This window comes from Anguilla rostrata, chromosome 4, assembly GCF_018555375.3.
Source record: "Anguilla rostrata isolate EN2019 chromosome 4, ASM1855537v3, whole genome shotgun sequence".
Taxonomy (NCBI): domain Eukaryota; kingdom Metazoa; phylum Chordata; class Actinopteri; order Anguilliformes; family Anguillidae; genus Anguilla; species Anguilla rostrata.
Window position 1 is genome coordinate 54,994,999 of NC_057936.1, and position 25,332 is coordinate 55,020,330.

The window sequence follows — 25,332 nt, forward strand, 5'->3', positions numbered from 1 at the left end:
CGCCACTGCTCCCTCTCACAGACACGCGCGCTGCTCCCTCTCACAGACACGCCACTGCTCCCTCTCACAGACACGCCACTGCTCCCTCTCACAGACACGCCACTGCTCCCTCTCACAGACACGCCACTGCTCCCTCTCACAGACACGCCACTGCTCCCTCTCACAGACACGCCACTGCTCCCTCTCACAGACACGCGCACTGCTCCCTCTCACAGACACGCCACTGCTCCCTCTCACAGACACGCCACTGCTGTTCGTCCCAAACCCATGACTGTACGGCAGGTGGGCAACGCTGCTTTTGTTTACTTCCAAAAACTGTCTCGATTAAGGGAAATGAAATGGATCCCCTGCACCAGCCCCTTCCCCTCTCGTCACTGCAGGGACATTGGCTCTCTCACTGTATAAGACTGACTCTCTGTAATGTAAACCAAGTGGCACTATAAAAGCGAGCATGCTGGGAGACATTCATCTGCTCAAGTAGCTGGGCCTGTGTGCCAGGCAGTAATACGTCACTCAGCTCAGAACTTTATGGTTTCTCGTTAGGATCCAAGTACGTCCTGTCCCACCGCACCCCCTCGCACGGTGCTGTGCCTTCACTGTACCTCTGACTGAATGACAGTCCAGCAGTTAAAAAAGCCTGACGTAAGGCGAAGAAAAGAATTTAGGGCAAGTCACGCGATTGCATAATTATTTCTCCAGGATCCCATATAATCCACTGGCACTACAGGCAAAATATGAATGAATGTGGCGGACTATGGAATTGCCAGTGAGTTCTGAAAATTATACTCTAACGTTATTTATATGAATGGAGTTTTACTTGGCTTAACTGGTTCAAATCCAGTGCTCCAATCACTAAACTCCAAGGCCAGTTTTTTTTAATATTTCAACCATCACAGCTTGGCACACTAGCCTTCACTTGAAGATCTGTCCAAGTTGTGTGCTAGAGGGATTTCAACAGTCTTCTGGATCTGGGTCAAATCAACGTGTCATAAATATGTGGTGAGTGACGCGGGACTCTCCCCCCCAGCAGGGCTGGGGCTTTGAGGCAGTTAGGGGTTGGGGATCCATGCAGTGAGGGCACAGCAGTGCCACTGAAAACCTGGGGAGATGGTGGCCCCCGTACAAGCAGCCCTACAGCGGCTCATCTCCATATCCTGCACTGCATACTACATACTGCATACTGCACACTGCACACTTCTTCGCTAATTATTGCAGAACTGCGTTCATTGTCCCAAATGCACCTGCAGCTGTCTCATCAGTCACAAGTGTTTATCTATTCAGAGTCTATGATTCATAATGCCAGGCCAACGCTAGTGTGGCACAGCATTAACTGCATTTCAGTGCCCGCAGGTGTGGGCGTGGCCCTCCAGGTGCTCACCTGCGCCGCGCCCAGCGGAGGCACTCTCAGCCTCTTCATGGCCTTCTGGCGGTCCCCCCCTTCCAGCTCGGTGGTCACCAGGGCCTACACACAGACACACACAGACTGGGCGTCAAGGGTGAGTTCTGCTCCTGCGAATATCCTAAGCAGCCATTTTTACACTATTCTTAATACCAAAGAAGGAAATTATGATCCGATGATTGAAGAGGGCAGCAATTTGAAAGTAAATTACATCACCCGCTCAGGCTAAAATCAATCGGTACACTGGTACTGGAAGTTACCATGGCAACATACTTGTTCGATGACACGTGAATGGGTACTGGCAGACAGAATCAGCGCTCTGCTGGTGAGAGCAGGAGGAGAGAGAAGGGGGGGGTCACTGAGCGGGGGCTCTGACTCGTCGGGGGTACCTCGGTCTCGGAGATGAGCTGGGTGATCTTCTTGCAGGTGTAGAACGGGGCCACCTCCACGTGGGCCACTCGCCAGTCCGCGCCGCGGGGGGTCTCCAGGATCTTGTCATGCTTCTTCAGAATCTTCCGGAAACCGGTGAAATTCAGATTCTGGAAGAGGCACAGGTTCATTTGACGCTAGAACGATGAAAACGAACGAGCGGTGACTGGCGGGGGTTAGGGTGGGGGTGTCGTTGGGTTGGGGGGGGGCGGTGCGTAGCGGTACATGACTGACTGAGGGGGAGAGAGAGAGAAAAAAAATATTGACAAGATATAGACTCAGTGAACATAACCTGGCTATCGAGACAGGTAGACACCGGCAGACCTGGCTGCCCAGAGAGGACAGGTTATGCTCACTTTGTGACACTGAAGAGGTGGAGACAGAGCTTCATTTCCTCACAAAATGTGAGAAATACAGAGAGACAAGGTCACTGTTCTTCCTCAAAATGAAAAAAATCTGCCCACAATTTGAGATGCACTCAGAGACAGAGAAGCTGCCATTCCTTTTGGGAGAAAGAAGGGAATGTGTAGATTTGGCAGCACAATACATTGCCACTTGCCACAAACTGAGGGACAGGGAGTAACATTGACACCAGAAAAGTAAAATTATTATAGTTCATTGACATTTTGTATGCGTTATGTTCTAGATGTAGAATTTTATTTCTGTGGATTGTCTGAATTTTTTCTGTTTATTGTAGTTAAATTGTTATTGCCTGTCTGTTATATTTGTCATGTGAGTGAATGCTTTGGCAATGTAAGTGTACCCTTACCATGCCGATAAAGCTTATTGAATTGAATTGAATTGAATTGAACTGAGAGACCTGGTAGTTCTGCAGGAGGATGAGGCTGAGGTAGAACTCGCTGAAGGCCAGCTGCAGGTCCTTGATGTTGCGGGACTTGACGCGCTCCTCGTGCGACAGGTGGAACACCGTCTTGTGGCGCCGGCGCAGGTCGGGCGCGCTGCTCTCCCGCTGCGCGTCCAGAGACGACTGCAGCTCATTCTGCAGCGTGGCGAAGCGCCGCTGCGCCTCCGCCAGTTTCTCTACGGGAGAGAGAGAGAGGGGAGAGGGAGAGGGAGAGGGGAGAGAGGGGAGAGAGGGGAGAGAGGAGAGAGAGAGAGAGGAGAGGAGAGAGAGAGAGAGAGAGAGAGAGGAGAGAGAGAGAGAGAGAAGAGAGAGAGAGAGAGGAGAGAGAGAGAGAGAGAGAGAGAGAGAGAGAGGAGAGAGGAGAGGAGGAGAGAGAGAGAGAGGAGAAGAGAGAAGAGAGAGAGAGAGAGGAGAGGGAGAAGGGAGAGAGGGGAGAGAGAAGGGGAGAGAGAGGGAGAGAGAGAGAGAGAGACAGAGGGAGGGAGAGAGAGAGAGAGAGAGAGAGAGAGAGAGAGAGAGAGGACACACGTCAGTTATGTATGAAAGCATTTGGTCACGCCCAGTGCAAGCAACTTCTCCACAGGTCAGACGCAGCGAAGCTCCTCCTCCCTCCAGGATCAGCGGGCCTTTCTGTCCCAGGCGGGCTGAGGGAGTATTAGGTTCTGCAGACATGTAAATGCGGGGTCCTGTGCCCCTATTAACAGGGTCACTGGCGGGCTAATGCAGCCCCCGGGTGAGGACCGGTCAGGGTAACCTGAGCGGGCCTGGAGTACGGCCTGCTGAGCTTCGGGCCGCCGCCCACCCCGCTGTTCCCCTGTGACAGATTCCTGGGCTCTCCTGCTCCGGACCCCGACATGCAGGCTTGGCCTTTTGTCCTCTCCCCGGTGGCTAATTTACACTAGCATAGCCTGCCCTATTCATAGACCGCACTGGAGAAGTCTCCGGAAAGGCCATCGCGGCCCCTGACGGAAGGGCCCAGGAACGCGCGGGCCGCCGGACGCCCCACCAGTGACGGAGCTCAAAACGAGGAGGCGTGTCCATCGCAAGGACGCAAAGCTACAGACAAGCCTGGAATGTCCATGAGATCCAGTAGCACAGCTTGAAATATCCAGCTGTGTTTAAGGCACAGATCATCTCCATCTCTGGGCTCCTGTCTCAGGGCAAATATAACATAAAGGAGAAGGCACCCCTTAAAACTACACCCCATCAGGCTTTCTGAGAGCCAGTCTAAATAAATGCACCTGGATGGATGTCGGTGCCATAGAAACATTTTTTTCTGTAGAATTCACCATATCTTAAACTGAAGAGATATGGACTGTTTCAGACCACACACACACACACACACAGAAGCACCTACATTGTACACCATGTGGGTATTATTGACTCTCAACCCATCAGGAGATCAGCATAAGAGCTAATTAAGCTGTAACAGGATGAATTAATGGGGTTGCTGACCCGTTCAGAGATGGGAAACTGCGAGGAGCAGTTCTGTGGAGGCGGGTCTCTTATGTAACACACCGGTCCAAGTCATTTCAGCCAGAGGTTCCATAATTACCTATGTTGTCTGAATAATGGCCTTAAATTAAAGGGACGAGATGCGCTTCTCTGGATTGAGAACAGAACTGCTGGCTGCAGTTGTTTAAAATAACTGGACTTAAAAAAATAAGTGTTTCTTTAGAGTGAGAACAGCACTGCTGTCTGCAGCCGTTTAAGATAACTGAACATAAACAAAAAAAAAGATGTGTTTCTTTAGATGAGAACAGCATTGTTGACAACAGCGGTTTAAAATAACCAGACTTAAATAAAAAAGAGATGCGTTTCTTTAAAGTGAGAACTGCACTGCTGTCTGCAGCCGTTTAAAATAAGGGGCTGGGAGGACAGGGAAGGACAGTGTCATTTTACTCTACAGTGTTGGACACTTTGTTGAGGTGAATATGCATTCATTTTCAACAAAAAACCACGTATTGCCCTGCTGAAATGCAGAACTGTGAGCTCTGCGAACGAGGAGAGAGACAGGATATTTATAAAGGGGACTGTCTTGGACGGGGAACTTGTGTGGTTTGGTCCAAAGCCCAGTTTTATGTGGCAGCTGGGCTTATTTTTGGTTTACCTGGCAGACGTACAGCGTTAAAGGAGATAAGTGGCGAGAGAAAAACAACAGCGTTCCTTCAAGGCAGGCTGCGACAGAAGTAAATAACAGAGCACCGCCAAAACAGCACGACAGACACGTGTAAGGGAGCATTTAAAAGGGTCTAAATCTGGAAAAGACAGCGTTTTGTAAAACGCAGCTTAAACGGATCAGCTCCGACGGGGAGCGTGAGCATCCCTGTCAGAGTAGTTCTGATTTTTTTATGACGCCATTTCATTTTATGGCTAATAAGATTGCTTTAGTGCTCCGCGCTTTATTTTCCCTGCCAGGCCATGATGCCGACTTGCACAAGTGGCTTTCTTGCATTGCGGCTTCAACCACAAAATTGCAACGAAAAAAAAAAAAAGACGAAACAACAATAGTTCGACAGTGACCAATAGCGAAACCAGGGCTCAGAGGCGGTCCTGAGTTCCACAAGCCCACGGTGCCGCGACACAGTCATCCCTGATGCACCATTATCTCATAATATCGCCTTTAAAAACGCCTCCCACCCCCCCCGGTCCCTCTTACTCATGCTGTTTGTTTTCCGCCAGCCCCCAACGAAATGACACACGTTAAGACGTAAAGTCATCCTCTAACAAAAAAACAACAACAACAAAAAAAAAAAGACTCTTTTTTTGTGCCTGGAGCGCTCTGAGGCAGGAAACACAGGGGCGAGATGTTAAAGCAATCAGCAGTCCCAGCGCGCGGAGGCTGGACACATTTACGGCTCCAGACGACGGCAGCTCCAGCACAGACACGGGCACGGAATAAACAGGGCGGTCGGTCTCATTTTAAGGGCACGTCTTAAATATAAATCAGCGGACGCGGCAACAAATCGCTTCCCGGCACTGCCAACCGAAGGGGCCTTTGCTGGAGATAAACACGTAGTCAACAGACAAGCAGCTCACACTGAAGAAACGTCAATCTGTTTAGCCTATTCTTCAGTGAAACCTTTTACTTATAATGAATGTGTTTTGTTATAAATTTCGCTTGGGTTCAATTTTGATGAAATATAAGGTCGATTTCTCTTTTGTAAGAGGACTTAATTTCTTTGTAGAAAATGAATTGTATTTGTAGGAATAAAAACGGTATAAATCTTGATGTGCGCAACTGAAGATACACATGTATTTTTCTCTGACAAGAAAACACATTAATTTATACAAAACTGTTGAAACTAGACATTTTCTTATAACATTTTGTTTTTGGTAAACTTAGCACGTACGCAGATTTACCTGAATAGAAAGTGTTGATTTTGGCAAGTTCCTTCTCACAGGTCTGGAAAAACTTCTCTTCAAACTTGGCATAATATCGTTTGACGGTGTCTTCATCTGTGACTGTTTGGAGATAAAGGAAGAGAGAGATATGGTTTGGTTAATCTGCTGCTTTTCTGAGTGACTACTGAATCTCTCTTATCTCAAAGGTGTTAACACACAGAGAGTAAGCTGAACACAGTGAGGTGTACCTGCGCCTCACCCACGTGCACACACACACACACACACACTCCCACACAAACACACACACAGCAACAGAACGCTCAATTACACATCTCCAAACAAGCCTTTCTGAAGATGCAAAAATCACTTTACAATTCTGATGGCAGCTCCTCTATTAAAGCTCAGCTAAGTGACCGTATGAGTAAAGATCTGAAACGGTAATCCTAAAAGCATGCCCTTATTCTCAGAACCCCAGGCGGTTCTTCACTGGAGCAAACTTCAGTGCTGGAGGTGTGTGGGCCTTAAGGGACTTAAGAAATGCTGGTGAACACTGAGGATATTTCCTAAGCGCGGGCAGTCACAGCTCTAACCTACCCTGTTAAATTATCACAGCTGTAACCTTAGTGCTGATTTAACAGCATTATCAACAGTACTGGTGCTACGGCTGAATGGCTTCATGTGCTTGTTCCGCTCGGACACGGCCTTTGACTGCCTACCACACTCTGCCTGTCAGAAGTGAAAGAGTTAACCCACAGTCGGTAGCACTGGGCTGTAAAAAGCTCAGAGCCCCTTCCCCCCTCCTGTAAGGGTACAGAAATGAGAACCTGCTCCTGAAACGCAGCCACTTCCTGCCAGCGCATGTATCAGAGGTGGCTTCCAGCTCCCCTTAGTTTCCTGTGGCACACGGCGAAATGCCGCGGCGTTGAGAACCTGCATCGGATACCAGCCTGGAGGCTAATGTTGCAGTCATCAAGTTCACTCAGAAACCCAACACCCGCATGCCGCTCCATGTTTTCGTTCCTCTCTCACCCCCCCCCCCCCTCCCCCAAAAAACTGCCCGGAGAATCACCCCGCGCTTCTCGTGAACATCTCACACAGGCCTGGCAAAACAGCAAAACAGCTTATATCCTTTCACCTCCCTTCTTCCCTCTCTCCCTCCTTCCCTCTCTGGAGTGACTGTGCACACTGACGTCAGACACACATCATCAGGAGCTGAAAGGACCTGGCCGTTTCCCAAGAACCCTGAGCACAGGGATGGAAGGAGAGAGGCATAGAGGGAGGAGAGGTGAGAGGATGAGGAGGGGGGGGGAAGGGGAGCTGAGGAGGGGTGGAGGGAGGAGGGGAGGAGGGGGAGAGGGAGGAGAGAGGGGAGGGGGCGAGGAGGGTGGAGGGGGAGATGCTGAGGGTGGAGAGGGCTGAGGGGGAGAGGGATGGAGGGAGAGGGCGGAGGGGGAGGGAGGGAGGGCTGGAGGGGAGAGGGTGAGGAGAGGGCTGGAGGGAGAGGGATGGGGGGAGGGGGAGAGGCTGGAGGGAGACAGAGGGATGGGGGAGAGGGCTGAAGGGGTAGAGGGATGGATGGAGAGGGTGGAGGGGAGAGGGCTGGAGGGGAGAGGGTGGAGGGAGAGAGAGGCTGGAGGGGAGAGGGCTGGAGGGAGAGAGGGCTGGAGGGCAGAGTGGAGGGAGGAGAGGTGGAGGGAGGGGAGTGGAGAGAGAGGAGAGGGCTGGAGGGAGCAGAGCTGGAGGGAGAGGGTGGAGGAGGGGAGGGTGGAGGGGAAGGAAAGGGCTGGAGGGTGAGAGGGATGGAGGGAGAGAGGGCAGGCTGCAGGTTGTAGCCACAGACGCCGCTGCTATGCTCTTATACTCCTATTATCGCTGCTCTTCAGCACACTGATCATAAAAAGCCTCTGCTCTTTTCACAAATCTCTTTATCATTGCAATTTCCTTAGCTGTGCTCTGTGGATGTAAATGCCACCCTGTGAAATTCTAAATTCTGCCACATTTTATCTCCTCAGTAAATATAAGTAATGTGTGGGTGTGTGCGCCCGTACGCATGCACAAACGCGTGTGTGCAGGAGGAACAAAGCAAACGTTTGATGAAATAGCCTTTCGAAAGGGAAGAGTCAAAGCTGCCATTCTCCAGTTGTTGTGAGACAGAACAGAAAGGCCCAAGGATATGGGCTGTCAATACTGCCGCTCTCCTGTCTGGGGGTGGGGGGAAGGGGGGGGGGGGGAGCGATCACACAGCGCAGACTGATTGCTTCTCAAGGCCAGCGGAGCCCGGCGGTCTGCAAGCACAGATTCTCAGCATTAACCCTTTAAGGTGTGACATCACAAACATGTGATTAGAATGTTCTCAACTGAACATTCTAATGCTGATGTAACAATCACTGCTGGTACGTTTTTGTATGTCGCTTTGGATAAAAGCGTCTGCTAAATAAATTTAATGTAATGCAACTGAAGGCAATGAAGTTTTAGAACACTGACTCAGAATTCTGAAAAACCTACTTGTCAAACGGTTAAAGCCAAGCTGAAAGCAGTTTGGCAGAGCAGTTCTCCTGCACTGCGCTGTCCGTTTTGTGTTGAAAACACCGTATAGGAGCGCTGTAGGCCAGTGAGCTGCTGTAAAGGTGGCCACCCGCGCACTGCTGTCTGGCCTATCAGACGCTCTCCCTGCACACAGTGTGTGAGGGCGCAGGGCTGGGGGTCTGGGGCTCAGCTACTGAAGCAGGCCCATACAGCAACACAGGGGCAGTCTTCCTTTCTTCTTCTTTTGAGGTCAAAAATAGCTAAACGCCTGTTTGTGCCGTCCTGACGGGAGACCCAGGCAACAGACGCGGGGCGTATGCCCGTGCCGGAGCACGGAGGGAGGGGCGGAGGGGGGGCAGCCTGCGCCTCTCATTAAAATTTGACGAGGAACGGCGGTACCCCTGCTGCGCTTTCAGGGCAGGACGCATTAGCCCAGGCTATCCGCGGCGCGCCGGGGTCGGGCCTGCAGGGGGAGGAGCCGGGCGCGTGCAGCGCGGCGCCTCGCCGACGAGCCGCTCGACTGCCCTACATACCCGCCGCCGCGCTCCGAGGGGCGGAGTCACACCGCGGCGTTGCGCGTGACCCGCAGGAAGAGGACACAGAGAGCTTCTGCTTCACTTCCTGCTTTAACTTTGACAGTCAGAAAGCACTTCCAGCGAGAGCAAAACAGAGCAGCAGACTGCAGCTCCCACACAAGCCTCTCCACATCAGGACCTGGTCCTGGGGCATGCTGGGTAATGGCTATAGAGAGAGGAGAGAGATGAACACGGAGAGATGTGTCTGAAGAGCAAGGGCTTGAAAGTGAGAGACACAGAGAGAGACACGCACACACAGACAGAGAGAGACACACACACACACACACACACACAGACAGAGAGAGACACACACACACACACACACACACAGACAGAGAGAGAGAGACACACACAGAGACACACACACACAGAGAGAGAGAGAGAGAGAGAGAGAGAGCAAGAGAGAGTCCTCCCCCCCCGCCCCCAGCAGCAGCAGCAGTAGTAGTAGCAGCGGTGATGTGGAAGGCCCTGCTGATCTCCAGGGACCTGGCTGCGGAACAAAGGAGAGGGTACAGCTGCTCTCCGGCAGCTCCTCACTGAGCGAACGGCAGCCATCTTTAATCAGCGTCCCCGTAACCATCCCAACGTCCTCATTTCAGCGCTCAGCGCTCAGCGCCCCCCGTGAAAGGCTCAGCCTCACACAGACCTGTGTGTTTACACACCCGAGGAGCTGGATAAGCCTGTTTGGGAGCTCATTATGAACTCAGGGTAGCTTAGCTTAGCGTCCCATGACCTCGTCAGAATCACACGCACGCGCGCTAGCAGGCTAAAGCGCTCACAGTGCGGCGGGACTGGCTGTTTGCGCGGCGCTGGGCTTTGTTACGGGGGGGGGGGCGGAGCATGGGTGTCATCACCACACAGAGCTCCGGTCCCCGTGCTCATTATCTCCTGAGCGCCTCTGTGACACCAGCGCCTGCCGGGGGCCGGACTCCAGCTGCGCAAACGCATACAAAGAGCCGGCAAGCACTGCCAGACCCTCCACAGCCTCCGCTGCCTGTGAGAGACTCATACAGTATCACTCACAGCCTCTCCTGTCTGTGAGAGACTCATACAGTATCACTCACAGCCTCTCCTGTCTGTGAGAGACTCATACAGTAACACTCACAGCCTCTCCTGTCTGTGAGAGACTCATACAGTAACACTCACAGCCTCTCCTGTCTGTGAAAGACTCATACAGTAACACTCACAGCCTCTCCTGTCTGTGAAAGACTCATACAGTAACACTCACAGCCTCTCCTGTCTGTGAAAGACTCATACAGTAACACTTACAGCCTCTCCTGTCTGTGAAAGACTCATACAGTAACACTCAGCGCCTGTCCTGTCTGTGAAAGACTCATACAGTAACACTCAGAGCCTCTACTGTCTGTGAAAGACACATAGAGAAACACTCATAGCCTCTCCTGCCTGTGAAAGACTCATACACTATCACTCACAGCCTCTCCTGTCCGTGAGAGACTCATACAGTATCACTCACAGCCTCTCCTGCCTGTGAGAGACTCATACAGTATCACTCACAGCCTCTCCTGTCTGTGAAAGACTCATACAGTATCACTCACAGCCTCTCCTGCCTGTGAAAGAGGAATACAGTAACACTTACAGCCTCTCCTGTCTGTGAAAGACTCATACAGTAACACTCACAGCCTCTCCTGTCTGTGAAAGACTCATACAGTAACACTCAGAGCATCTCCTGTCTGTGAAAGAGTCATACAGTAACACCCAGATCCTCTCCTGTCTGTGAAATACACATACAGAAACACTTACAGCCTCTACTGTCTGTGAAAGACGCATACAGAAACACTTACAGCCTCTCCTGTCTGTGAAAGACTCATACAGTAACACTCACAGCCTCTCCTGTCTGTGAAAGACTCATACAGTAACACTCACAGCCTCTCCTGTCTGTGAAAGACTCATACAGTAACACTCAGCAGAGCCTTGCACTGAGAAGCCCACACAGTCAGAGGCTCACAGCCTCTCCTCTCTGAGGAGAGTGATGGTCTGGTCAGGGATAGTCTCCAGCATGGCTGAAGGGTTACAGTAGCTGGGATGGATGGCCGGCTCGCGCCGCGCGGGCGAGCAGCGCAGGAGGCGGGTATCGCGGGATGAGATACAGTGTAAACCGGGGCTGTCCCCGCAAGCCCTCGGAAGACGGATGCATTAGTGAGTTTACTTTGCTCGACGGCCATTTTGGCTCTTGCCGGCCGTGTAATTGGCCGGCTGCGGCCGTAAATCGTCCCTCCTTGCTTCCTCCGCCCCCTGTTGCGCGCTCATGTCCGCGGCCGGGGGACGTTAACGGCTCCTCTGAGGCCCCGGTGCGCCCGGCCCGGCCGTAAATTGCGCCGGACGGCTCGCCGACGGGCTCCGGAGGGGGCGCTTTTAATTTGGTTTTATCGCTTCCGAAAGCGCTCCTGCTCCAGAGGGCCTGGCGCCCGCGAGCCGCCCGGGGCCGTAAACAAGCGGGGAGAGAGAGAGAGAGAGAGAGAGAGAGAGAGAGACAGAGAGAGAGAGAGAGACATAGAGAGAGAGAGAGGGAGAGAGAGAGAGACAGAGAGACAGAGAGACATAGAGAGAGAGAGAGAGAGAGAGAGAGAGAGAAGAGAGAGAGAGAGAGAGAGGGAAAGAGAGAGAGAGAGAGAGAGGGAGAGAGACAGAGGGAGAGAGAGAGAGAGGGAGAGAGAGAGAGAGAGAGAGAGAGAGAGAGAGAGAGGGGCTTCCGTTCAGGTCTGGACCGCGGCCGCGCCGCTGCGGCTAACGAGCTGTGAAGGCAGTGCGCGCCCCCCCCTGGCCGCAGGGCACGGGGGAGCAGTCCGCCGCACCCGCGGCCTCCCGCCGTTTGACCTGTCAGCCGCTAATGGCCTGAGCTGCCGCCGCTGCCGGCGGGACGTGAGAAAAGCGTCGGTGTGACAGAGTGCGCTGAGCTACAGCCGGAGCCACTGCACCTCTCTGCGGAGTGAGCATGGAGGCACGTGGAGGAGCGTGTGTTTGGGCTCTTGCATCTGAAAGCGGGTCCTCTAAGTGAAGCAGAAGAGCTGTTCTTCTAGCTCAGTGGAAGAGTCACCCTTTCTTAAAATTTTCTATCTCTACAGACAACATTGCCCTTCAATCAGGGATTCTGATAAACTACTGACTGCCAGAAATGGAGGATTTCTATGGATTTTTGTTTGTTAAGCATGAAAGGAACAATGTTTGTTTTGCGTTTGTTTTGTATTTGCGGTTAGTTAGGCAAACCCTGGTTAGACAGTATTACTACCCAAACCCCTGGATTCCCATTAAAACACAGAATAAATTCAGATGTTTGATTAAAACAATTGAACACTCTTAATAATGCAGCGCTCTCCATAAACATAATTGTTTGTCCGAGATCCGCCTCCTCCCCTGGAAGGAAAACTGAATCACAGGAAACAGCCCAGCGCTGAAAGCGCCTGCTTTTATGAATAAGTTATGAAGGCCTCGCGCCTGCTCTCTCCTAACCCCACCTCAACCCCCCCCCCCCCATCCCCCACCCCACCCCCCCCGCCCGCAGAAATGGGCGTTTCCCCGCCAGACTAAAAAAAAACAACCCATAAATCCTTCATGCGGCCTCTCTGAGGCTGCGCAGGGCCAAGGCCGAACGCATAAACGCCGGGCCCTTCTTACCCAGCGCAGCCTTAACGCAGGGCTCAGGGCCAACGCCGAGCAGGCGGAGCGAGCCCGCGCCCCGCCTCCACGCGCCGCTCACGGGCTCATCAGCTCGGCGCTGAGTGGGGACGCCGCGTTAGACGGGCGTGTGAGGAAACGGGCGAGGGAGGGCGGCGTCCTGCGTGACGCACGGCCACTCTGAGCCAGCCGGACACGTTTACCACCGCCATTCTCTCTACCTCCCCTCAGCTGGAGAAGATGAAAAACATCCCATAATGTGGATTTCATTTTCACCCGGCCCACATTTCTCCCCTCTCCCCAGCTGACGGGTTTACAGGATTATCTCCAAGGCTGCCCAGTGCCTGGGAGAGGCCGGTGTTCACGGAGAAAGAGAAAGAGAAAGAGGAAGAGAAAGAGCTGTCTGCGCAGGGGAGATGTGCTACAATCCCACACTGTCCTCTGGGAGAAGCAGGGGAGGGAACGAGGCTAAGGTTCCAAGGTTCCGCCGGGCTCCACGTCTTACCTCCTGTTGACCGCATATCAATATCACCAGCGCGCCCGCAACCTGGGCACTCACTCACATTCACCCTCCATAGCAAACATATGAATGAATATACAGATACAGCGCTATCGATCGAGCGCAGCAGGAGATGCTGCTGGTCTGTGTGTGGGAGATGGCCAGCAGTAACCCGGTATGTGAGGAGCTGTGTCTGGGGGGGGTGTGGGGGGTAGGGGTGTGGGGGGAGGAGACAGCCGGGGCAGATCAGCGCCTCCACATCCTGCTTCCACAGGCACACAGGATGAGAGCTCCAAACAGACCCCTCCCCCCCTCACACTCACACTCACACTCACCCCCTCCAGCCACAATTAATCCCACCAATCGCGGGGCTCCGAGCCACAGCCCCATTAAGGATGCGCATTAAACAGTGCTGGCAGACTCCGAGCGCGTTCCTAAAAATAAAGCAAACAGAAGCAGAGGCCTGATGAATAAGTAAACCCCAGCCTGACTGGATCCAGGCTAAACGCAGACGCCAGGGCCAAGCGGTGCTGGACCCAGAGGCACGCGCATACTGTGTGTGTCCTGAGCCTCAGCGTGTCACTCGCCGCCATTTTGGCTCCCCGCGGCCACGCACCCGCTGCATACAGGAGCGGCAGGAAGCGGGGAGGAAGGCTCCAGATGGGACGGGGCGACCCCGGGGACGTACTGTGGGGGGTGGGGGTGGGTGGTTGGGGGGGGGGGGGGAGAGCAGGGACGGACGGGGGATATTAAACTGGCTTTGGGAGAGTGACTCCAGCCAGACTTCATGAAACATTCAGCAGAAGCCCCTGTTTAATAAAACTCACCGCCTCAGTCCACGCTCATCCGCGGGAGGTGATGGAGGAGATGCGGGTTTCTTCTCTGCCTATTAAAACACGTGCTTATGCCTGAGAAACCTAAACACAGTGCGTCTGTTTGGGAAGGTGCTGCAGATAATGCCTTTCCCTGCCACAGCGTGTGGTCGGGTACAATTGCCTCGGGGCCGCTCCTTATTGGAGATGACAGAATACATAGCCTATTTATTTCACACAATTTTTACTTGACTTACTCTAAGAAATCACAGCTGAAGGATTTGACAGCACAAGGCATTTATCTGTAATCAGTCGGGTCATCTTATTTTCTTGATGTTTTGACTTTGGAGATAATGGCCTGATGGAATTTAAGGGAAAACACATCTGAAATGGCATTTCCCGTGAAGTATCTATACGATGAAATTGAATTTGAAGGCAGGAATAGAGACAAAACACAGCCGGTTTCCCCGGCACTGGAATGCACGCGATATACAAACAGCAGGGACCAGAAACAACCACTGTCCAAGGTCCTGAAACCGACAGACCGAAGGACTGAGACAAAGCACACTGGTCGAAACAGCGAGGAGAGACGCCCCAGTTTCTGAGCATGACTGAGGTAATACGACTCTGCTCGTCTGATGCAGCATCAGTATGACAGCATAGGAGAGGAACCATTAAAAAATGGAGCCGTAACAAACTTCCTTCCTCCATAATAGATACCTGATAACAGTATTCCCGAGAGTGCCTCGCTGTCATCGAGGCAATTGCAGGGAAATCGCGAGACGATATGAAACGCACGGTTATTAAATACACTTAGAGTGGCTGTTAAAGTGCTCTGCCACACAGTGCATTCAATCAGACGCCACAAAGCGAAACGCAGAGGGACAGAAATAAAAGTTTTCCGACTTCTTACCCCGACTCTCATTCAGAGTTCAGAGACTCATCTTAATCCCTTTTCTCTCTATCCATTACGACAGCGCTTTGAACTTTAGAGGGAACTTTTGAAGCAATTAGGTTTTCTGATGTAAGCTTCCCTGGATGAACGTCGGGAGTTAAACTCGTTAAACGAGCCGTCCTGAACAGGCAGCGGCGCTCGGCAGGAGCGGAGACGGCCCCGGTCGGCTCCGCCCACTCGCCCCCGCGCGCATCGTTGCCGGCCCCCCCCCCCCCCTTTTCCGCAAAGCCCGACGACGCGTTCCCGTAATTGTTTTCGGGATTCCTGGAGCGGAACAATTGAGTTAGAGGAGTATCGAGCCGGGCGGCCGGCCGACTTCCTGCAGCGCGGCGGCCGGATGCGGCGAGCGGCGAGCGCGTCTGACAGCTCGGCCCCGCCGGGGGGGGGGGGGCTCCAGCGCCCCGCCGTCCTGAGGATGGATGGATGGGACCCCCTCCGCTGAAGGGTTCCCTCTGTGGCTTTATCACTCACAGAGAGAAAAGGGGGGGGAGGGGGGGCTGTCTGGGTCAGATCACTGTCACCCGGCCCCCCCCCCACCACCCCACCCCGGGGGAGGTAAACGGATATCGATGGCGGCCCTGACGGGGGCATGAATCACGCGGCGCTCAGGCGCTGAGAAACGGCAGCTATCAGGCCTGGTAAGCGCGCACCGCTAACGACACGCGAGAGAGAGGGGTTAGCGCCTTTACCGCCAGTCCATCACGCCGCCGCTAGCTCCTGCCACTCGGCCCGGTCTGCCGGGAGCCATAACGGACCGGGAACACTCCCTCTAATGCAGACCGGCCATATCGGGCGGAGGGGGGACCCGGCTCCGGGGTCCGGCTCTTCCTCTGTCTGCCGGCCCCAGCGAGGACCCGGAACGCTGAGAGTTCGCCGGGACTTCTCCCCGCGCCGTTATCTCGGCTTAAAAGCCGAAGCCGGAGATAAGCTTCAGACGCGCGCGCTGCTGCGTCAGTCATCCGGTCATGAAGGGTGCGGACGTACGTTTCGTTTTCCCCCGGGAGGAAAGCAGACTCCAAAGGCCCCGGGGGAGCGGGCGGCGGGCCTGTGTTCCCGGCGCTGTGAAGCCTTATCGGCTCCTCTCACAGTCGGGGGGGGGGGGGGGGGGGCTGGTCCCTCTCTCCCGCCCGGCGTCTCGCCTCTTCAGGAGCCTCACCTTCCGCCAGCCCGCCCGCCGCCGCCGTCTGAAAAGTCAGAACCGATAAGGGCCCCGCCCCGAGCCGGCCGCGGCGTCTGAGCTCGGGCTGAGCGGCGGCTGGGGGCGCTGGCGGCGCTGACAGCAAGGTTCAGGCTCCCCGGGCGCTGCTGGGATTCATCCTCGCTCTGCCTGCCTCGCTCTTTTCAAAGGGCGCTGGGAAAGAGCTGCTCTTTCACAGATAGCGAGAATCCCGCTGCAGATCTTCGGGCTTTGCGGAGAGGGGAAGAGGAGTCTGGTGTGACTGACGTGAGCTCAGTTCCCTGTTAATTACGTGCATCAACTTTCTTCCTCATCTTTGACTAGACCGTGCCTTGAATACCTTTATGTATTTACGAAAATATCACTGATGATTGATATGTGCAAATGAAAAGAGGACGCTGTGTGTGTGTGTGTGTGTGTGTGTGTGTGTGTGTGTGTGTGCGCGCGAGACTACTGGCCAGCAAATACTCGAAAGGTATATCATAACTGCAGTTGTTGCTGTGACATCCTTTATTAATTTGAGTCAATTAAAAAAATATTTAATTTGCATTTCGTTTGCAAACCTTTTGGCTTTCTCATCCTCAAGGTTTCTCATCCTCATTCCATGTACAAATAAATGCGACAAATAATATTAAGGAAAATTCGGAATGAGGAAACCATTAAAACTGGCCAAGACACACCAGAAATCCTACTTCAGTGTTCCACTGCCTTTCAATCTAATTATTTACATTTGGAAAATATTTGAGCTGTCAAGTCTGTTGTTCCAGTCGTGGCTTTTGTTTCGGCTAATAAGCTAAAGCAAATTACTACATTGGACTCCTTAGAAAACAACCTTCTATCACAGGAGTAACAGGTGAATTGGGCAGGGAGAACATTCCTACCACTGGTTCAATGTGCACACGTGTACTTTATGGTATGCCCAAAGTGAATTAGTAATATTAACAGTACCAAAAATCAGCTTCTTTCCCTGGAGAACAACCAGAGCTGCCAGTGTAATGAGCCTGCTCCAGGGTAACTCAGCAGGCAGGCACGGCTCCCATTGGCAGAACTCAGTGGCCAATTAGTTAGGAGACGCACGCTTTCATGCCAGTGAAACAATGAGTGTTTCCCCATCCCCTGCGGAGGGGAGCCTTATAGCACAGCGAGACGGAGGCATCCGCACATACGTCTCCGGGCCAACCCCACGCTGCCCACTGCGCCTCTGGAAAGCCTTTCATCTTCTGGAAATGTCACAGAGGGGACAGGAGAGAGGGGAGAGGGGGAAGAGAGGATTTTGGGCTCCGCAGCAGGAGTTTGGGAGCTGTAGGGGGCGCGATATGCCCCGGCCCACCACCGCCAGGCAGCCGGAGGGAGAGGGGGGGGGCGCGCGGGGGAACACCCGCCCTCATAAGCGCGTTTACACTCCCAGTCCAGCGCCTGGGAGCATGCAGCACCAATACCAACACTGAGCACACCACCCTTACACAAACCCCATAGTACCAATACCAGCGCGAAGAACACCACCCGTACATACACCATCAGTAGGTCGGGGCGGGTGATTTAGAAAATGAGATGTAAATGAGGTCAGATCAGGCCCAGATTTTACATCTAATTTCAAAATTGCACAAGACACAGGACTGCTCCAAGGATCAAACTCCTTAGTCTTCAGAAGCCTCGGAGCTGTCAAGGAATCAAGCACATCTGAATGGAACTGCGTCAGACATATCTTCAGTACACAGGATACACCTGTTTTTCCATAGTGTGACATTAAAGAATTGTATCCACGGTGTGATTACTGTAAGTTCGGGGTCTGGCTGAAATAAACTTGAATGCAAAATACCTGAGGACTTCACTTAACTAAAGTCAGGAATAAATCGGATACTTCAGCACAAAGAAAAATGATTTACTAGCCTTCTTCCTGGCACCGACTTCAGGTGACATCACACAGCTCTGGAGTAGCAATCTGCGCTAACGCAGTCTCCCTCTGGCCGCGGGTCTGAAAGACCCCAGCCGTAAGGTGAGGGAGAAGCGAGCTAGCGGGCTCGGCTAACGCTCACATTGCACACGCGTTCACGGCAGAGACCGCCGGACGTTCTGCTGCTTGCACGTGACCGACAGACGCGGTTAGCATTGCTACTCAATGGGACCGACGTGCAGTCAGAAGCAGCCGCTCGCCTCCTCTCTGCGAGGCCTTTGATCTGCGGCCTAGACTGCGTGCGATCTTCGGCAGGGGAACGAAAGCGCGTTTAACAATTCTCCTAGAGACGCGAGCTCCTTGGAAGATCAACCATCTCCAAAATTCAATTATCCCACCCTAGTCTCTCAGCGATGATGCCTTCAGCCTGTATTTAAGGGGGCCGTTAGCAACGCTATTTCACGAGCCCGCTATCGCTGCAGTGGTGATACGGATCATGAGGCAGTAATGTGGGGCGGGAGGAAGGTCTGAAACAGCACGCTGCACAGCTTTACCCGTTCCTGCAGAAAGGCCTGCACCGATTCACCTCAGCACCGCGCAATGTTCCCCCGCATAAAGCACCTCATCACAGCACCGGCGTGTGCATGGGCTCTGCCCCATTAAGACGCCCAGAGGGATCATTGAGAGAATGATGTTTATGTTCGCATCGCCACGCCTGGCGAGATTGATATTAATAACCGCCCGGCCGTGCGCCCAAACCTCCGCTCCTCCACACCGGATACTTCAAACCTCACGTCTCATTTACGGCCAAGCGTATGGGGGTGAACCCCCCCTCCCTCTCTCTCCCTCCCTCCCTCCCTCTCTCTGCCTGTCTCGCTCCCTCCCTCCCTGCCGGTGCATTCATATGGAAGGCCGACGCTCGCGCTACTCAATTCAATTCCAAACGCCTTGCTGCTCGTCTCGGGGAAGAAGGCGACGTTCAGTGTCACCATAACGGAGACCTCGTTTTGTTCCCGTTACCGTGTGGCAGGTCGGCGCCTGGTCCCCCGGGACCCGCGTATAAAGGGCATGGGCGGAGCCATAACAGCGCGTAGACCAATCCCCTCGCCGCTCTACAGAGCGGCCATGACTCACTGCGGCTCCTCCCACGTAAACGTCTGAGTCGCGTACGAGGAGCTCTCAGCCAGCACGGCAGCCCCTGGGTCTGAGATCACGCCTCTTAAAGGATAACACCAGCATCATTTCATTACTTCTGTATTGTGAAGATATCCTATAAAAGCACCAAAACTTTCAGTCCCACTCTCAAAAACTCTCTGACGTCGTCCTACCCCTTCAGCGCACGTCTAGAAAGCCTTTCATTCAAAACGTGCACGAAAAATCATCAAAAACAGCTTGGCAAGACATTTTCATTTTCAGAACATGCAACCTATTGTCACAAACAACAAGGCGGGTTTAGGCTGTAAACATACAGCCAATACGATTAGATCGTTCTGGAAACTTAAACCTCCGTGTGCAAACGACTGTCTAAAATACAGCAAAAGAAACGGCAGGGAATTAGAACAGACGATATCCGGTGAGGTGCGTTGAGTACTGGGAGGGACTGGTCTGTACCAGCCTGAGATCCCTGGGTCCTGGTGGCCAGGCAGTACTGCACTGCCAGATTCAGGATGAGCACACGCACACGCCAAGCAAGAAAGCCCTCAGATCTAGGATCTGGGTTCACAGACGGCCTTGAGGTGCTCAGCTGAATAAGGTTCTAATGATATTCACTGAGCGTTTTTTCCCCCCAATTCTGTGGCTGCGCCCCTTCGATATCAATCAGTTCAAACGTCTACAGCCAATCTAAAATAATAAGGAGGCCGCCTGCCCCTGCAGAAACGGCGGGTCTGTTTTAGCGGGCTTCCTGACTGTCACGCTGTCATTATTGACATCTTGCTCCCTGCTCCCCTGGACCGTGTAGCCATTAGCAACCGGCTCCGAGAGAGCGAAGCTTTTCCATCGACGCGGCCAATTGCTTCCACATGAGGGTGTGCGCACGCATGCGAATGAGCAGGTGTGCGTGCGCGAGGGCTGAATGCGTGCGTGCGTGTGTGTGCGTGTGTGTGTTTTCGGTGGATAAGGCTGTTGTGGCGAACGTTATCTCCAGGTTTGCGATAAGGGATATGCGGAGAACGGCATTTATCTGGACACAAAGAGGACAGCCACGGAACGCCCCGTTTCTACGGGCCAGCTGAAAAGGGAGAGCAAGCTGTCCAAAAGGCACACCAAGAACCTGACTTCAAATGATTACCCAGTCAGCTAAAAATAATCAATGCGGCTTTGATTAGACAAGCCAAGTACCGCCATGTGCTGAGTGAAATGCTACTCCCCCCACAATATGCACAGCGATCAATGTGGCCAAGATCCGGAAAAAAAAGAAAATAGAGTAACGGAGAAAAGCACAAAGCACTCGCCCTTAAAACTCACACAGACCAGCACATGCAGCCGGAATCATGACCAGACATTCATGATCTTTTGTCTAAGACAACCGGTGATGTCATTTCTTTGTTCTTTCGTGTCTTCTCACATTATAGCGCGTGTAGCATTCTTCATTTTCCTTAGTGTACTTGCAGTTAATGGGCGGAAGGAAAAGAATTTCTTATCTCCTGAGCGCTGATTCACACACAGGACAACACTGGCTGTGCTATAACAGAGCGGATAAGGCTCTGAGGCAGCAGGTTTAGGGCCAGCTACCGTAATTCATTCTTTATGACTGTTTTCTAATTACTGCATCAGAGAGGGCCGCGCTGGTTTCGAATGCCTTCGTTCGTGCGGTTGGTAGAGACACACAAATCAGATCTGATGTGGGAATGGGTGTGTCCTTGCATTTATGTGCACATTTGTGTGAGTGTGTGTGTGTGTGTTTGTGTCAGTCGTAACACAAGGTGAAGGAAGTGGGGGCACACAGGTCTTGATGAAAGTGTTCCTATATTTTTTTAAAAAACAGCTTGATGATGGAGAAATCCCTCTGGGGTTGACAGACCTCTGTAATAAACGGCATGCTTGTCCCCAGGGCCACTGCTTTACGACACCAGAGGCTGTGATTGATGGAACAGGCAGAGCTTTGATTGGAGGGAGGGAGGGAGGGAGGGAGCACAGTCTGACCCGGTCACTTCCTCATTACAGAGTCCTTGAGTGACACCACAACTGCCCATCTGGAATATTTCATTAGGAAAAATGCTGCAAACACAGCCAAGCATTAGCCCAAAATAATAAACCACGTGTATTCATTTTTTTCATTACATTAATTGACATGATCTGATGGTCACAAGATACAGTACGACTATGATGTAAATGATTTATTTCGTCGGTTTTCCTGCCATGGATGGCTGGCTTCGAGTTTGACAGGAAAAGAGGGTCTAGACTAGCATTCCCCCACAAATGTGCCAAAATCATGCCAAACCTCCAGTGGGTAGGGTAACAGAATGATTGCGAGTGATGCATAAGTGATGTGATGCAATGCACAGGACAGAAGGCCTATCAGGATCCAGAACTGTAATGCATCTGAGATGAAAGGTCACCAAAATAAATTAGGAGCGGTATTGGGAGTAACCGATCGATAAGTAAATTAAGCACGCAGAAGGTAACCGGCTTCAGAGAAGCATAAAGCGTGTTGCTCAGTTCATCAATCCGATAGAGCTCAGTATTGTTTAAGTCTCTTAAAGGCTTCATTCCCTCCGGATAAAGTGCGGTTTATCGCACTGCAACTCGAGTGCTGTTATAGGCTGTTATTAAAGTTAGCGCACTTTCACACGAAGCTGGGTACTCCTTTTAGTGAACCACGCACGAAAGTCGCACTACATCGCTGACCTATTATCCAGATCCAAGTTCAAAAACAGCTTGTCAAACATTAACATTAACACAGACACACAACCACACGAGTTCAGCTAATTGACCTGTTATTAGCTGCGGTGTCCTATAGATGTACAGAGAGGCGTTCAGCTGCGGAAACGCAATGCTTCGCTGCCCACTCACCGAAGCACCTGACATACAGCGAAATTCGAACTCGAAAACCCAGCCGCCCGTAACCGGTTACCGCAGAGAGGTGAAAGAGAAAAGGGTGTAACCAGGACCGTGTCCGAAACAGCTTGCTCACCTACTATTGAGAATACAAGCGACTTTTTTTCCATCGTGAACGTGAGGCGTGAATCAGACACAGGAAGCTACCGTTTCTGTTTAAATTAAACACCTCCGATCGGGACTGTCTCTATATTATTCTTTGGGCCAAAGGATGGTAGGCTATTACCCATCCTCTACACATGAAAATCATACGAGACAATTTCTAATAAATTGGAACAGATCAGTAGCACAATCACAAAGTTAGCCATAACTGTCTATCTTTTATGTCTTTGCATGCTGTTGTTAGTCATAGAAATACAGTTCCACTTGATAATCTTATATGATACACTTTGCATGGCAATTCCCCACAATGCCTCCTTCGTTACGCTTTGTGATGGCAGTTAATAACTGGAGAAATTGTTTCAGCTCTACAAAAAAGCAAATGTTTTCCATTCAACGCACAACCGGCTGCAACTGCATACAGCTTAACACAAGCCGAACAGACCGATGTAATCTCAAAGAGAATCAGCATTTACTCCAGGACATAGCCATGCACAATGTCCATACACAATTTGGTATATGAAGGAAACAAACGCATTTTTAATTTCATCTCATTTTTGTATAAATTCAGCATTTTAAAATCTATTTTACATAAAAGACAAATCATAACGAGTTTCATACGTAGATATAAAAAATCGACCAGAATTAAAAAGCATAAAGCGATTTTAAAGTATTGAGCGTTACATCTCATATGCAGATTGAATTTGAACAGTAGTATTTACCTTCGTAAAATAAAGCAGATTTTGGAACTCACCGGCCATTTTTGTTGCCAATTATTTTACATATTGCAGAAATTTTACTGCATTTAGTTGAAATAAAAAAATGGTGAAAACGCCACTAAAGTTCCTCAGCAACGCGTGTTATTATGATTCGTTATATGCATAATTAGCCACTTCTGGAAAAGTGTTTATCGGTGTTCCGTTAAAGTTAAGAATCTTTTAATTTGTGGTTTTAAAGTTGTGAAAACTTAAGAGCATTCTGTAGCGTTGCACGAGATATTACCGAAGTTTTCATTTGCTGTCAATTTTGGAGGGGTTATTGTGCTATTGATCAACATCATTTTAAGTTTGCATCAAAATAATAATCACACAGTAAAGAATTAAGATTTTTAAAAACATACTGAAAAATTAAACCTATCGTAAGAGGCCATTCCTTGCATGTCATAAGCCCTCAATGTGTGTGGGCAGTTTTTGTGATATCCAACCAGTGTGAGGATTCTCTGCACAGTGTGCGGTTCCCTTTCCTCTGTAATCAAAAAACAAAGCTAAATCGTAGTGCTGTAAAACAGAGAAACGCACGACTCTGCGAAGTCACGCAGCTCCGTCTCCTACACAGGTTGTCCGAAAGCCTTCCACACCTTACATATTCTGTCGTACTGCGTCCGCTTTTTATTCACTCATCAGTTATACGGAACCCCATTGGCTACCGCGAGCGCTGGGATTCAAAACAGACTTCTCTATTGACAGGCTTCTATCTGGTTCAGTTTGTTTTGCTTTGCTTTGTATGATGCTCTCACTGGGACACTGTGGTGTGAAGGTCGCCGCGCACCGTGCTTTGCATTGCGTAAAAGAGATTAGGCAATCAGGTGCAGAGTATCTCCTGATACAGGAGATGAGAAAGCCCAAATCCCGCACTGCTGCAAGAGGCGTAAACAGCTTTACGTGTACAACGAGTGCGTAAACCTTTAAAGACTTTGTTTTCAGAAGATAAATAATGTAAACTTTGAACATTTATCCTGCAATTTAAGAACAAGAAAAACAGACTACACTGTCTATAGTAAAAAGCAACGTTCAGTTATCTGCCGTTTGCTGACGAGAATTCTAGTCTATACTTGCAGAGTTCAAGTACAGAATAAAAAAATACATAATTCCCAAATGCATTCAATGAGAAATCCCTGCCCCCTTGCAGCGCTGTTTTTGATTATGCGCAACGAAGGCGAGGGGGCTTTGGAAACGCATAAACAAACAAGCGCCTTAGCCGTCTCCCGAACGGCGCTGCTGACTGCTAATGGTGGCATGCCATTATTACTGACCTGCCCAGCGATAGCCCCCGCCCCTCTCCCCAGCTCAATTCAAGCCCATGCCCTCCTGAGCGATCTCTAACAAGCCCCTCCGCTCATTTCCATCTATCATCCCCGCTCGCTAGAAACGCGCACGGGGAGACCGGCATGCGCTCTACCTCCGCACATCAGGCTTTTTAAGGTGGTTTTGGGAGCACAGTCTTGCAGAATGAAAGCGGGGTATTATGGCGCGTGCGGCCAGATGTCAATCATGACCGCTCAATTATTTTTTGTTTTTCCCGCTGGACGAGTTTTAACTAGATGTTCCTTGAGGCCGTAGACTCAAAGACGGTTCATGCTGCCCTCAATTTTCTATTTAATTGGAGCTAATAGAAAGCCAAGATTACAAAGACAGCTCGCTTTGCTTTCAGTCGCCTATTACCCGATGCCTCCAAATGTAAATGGCTTCTATATCTCTTCTTTGCTAGTAACAAATTCCACAAGACTATAATGACCGCATGGAAGCCACTGTTTCTCCTATCATGGTATAGCAACAGTGGTACAATACCGCTATGAAAACAGCATCCAAACGAATGTCTACTATGGTACTGGATATCAATTAGGCTTAGAGTACTTATTAGTCGGCTGTAGGGAGTCATACCTCCAGATAATTGTGATGAGGATTTTTTTCCCCTGTTTGCTCACCAGCATGGTGACATACTTCATAAAGACATCCACGTCTATCAAGAGGATACCAGGTCAATTATAGCCTACATGCGCTGTGATAAAATGCACACAAAGATGTCTGAGCTGGGGAGTGTGATGAAGATGGCAAGTCAGAAGTCAACCTAGCTGCTGTTTTGTAGTTATGTCCCCTCCCGTGCTCTTAAGAAAGCCTTCACAGAAAACACAGACACACTGCTTCTCTAAATCATGGCCTAAGATTGTAAACTATAGGTTTTTGCCCAATTTCCCTTCTGTTACTCTGTAAAACGTCTTTGTGACAGTTCTCTGTAAAAAGCACAAATAAAATTGATTTAATTTGACCTTCTAATGTTAGTAGTTT

The 25,332-nt window shown here is 51.1% G+C and overlaps 1 protein-coding gene across 1 annotated transcript in view; it reads right to left on the reverse strand.

Moving 5' to 3' along the window:
* The window catches only part of xpr1a (xenotropic and polytropic retrovirus receptor 1a), a 97,978-nt gene that overhangs the window by 31,808 nt on the left and 40,838 nt on the right, over positions 1–25,332 (reverse strand). The window contains exons 3-6 of the mRNA XM_064333281.1: positions 6,057–6,158; positions 2,649–2,869; positions 1,789–1,938; positions 1,379–1,462 (exon numbers count right to left, since the gene is read on the reverse strand). Of these exons, the coding sequence (XP_064189351.1) occupies positions 1,379–1,462; positions 1,789–1,938; positions 2,649–2,869; positions 6,057–6,158 (557 nt within the window). The remainder of the gene's footprint in view (positions 1–1,378; positions 1,463–1,788; positions 1,939–2,648; positions 2,870–6,056; positions 6,159–25,332) is intronic.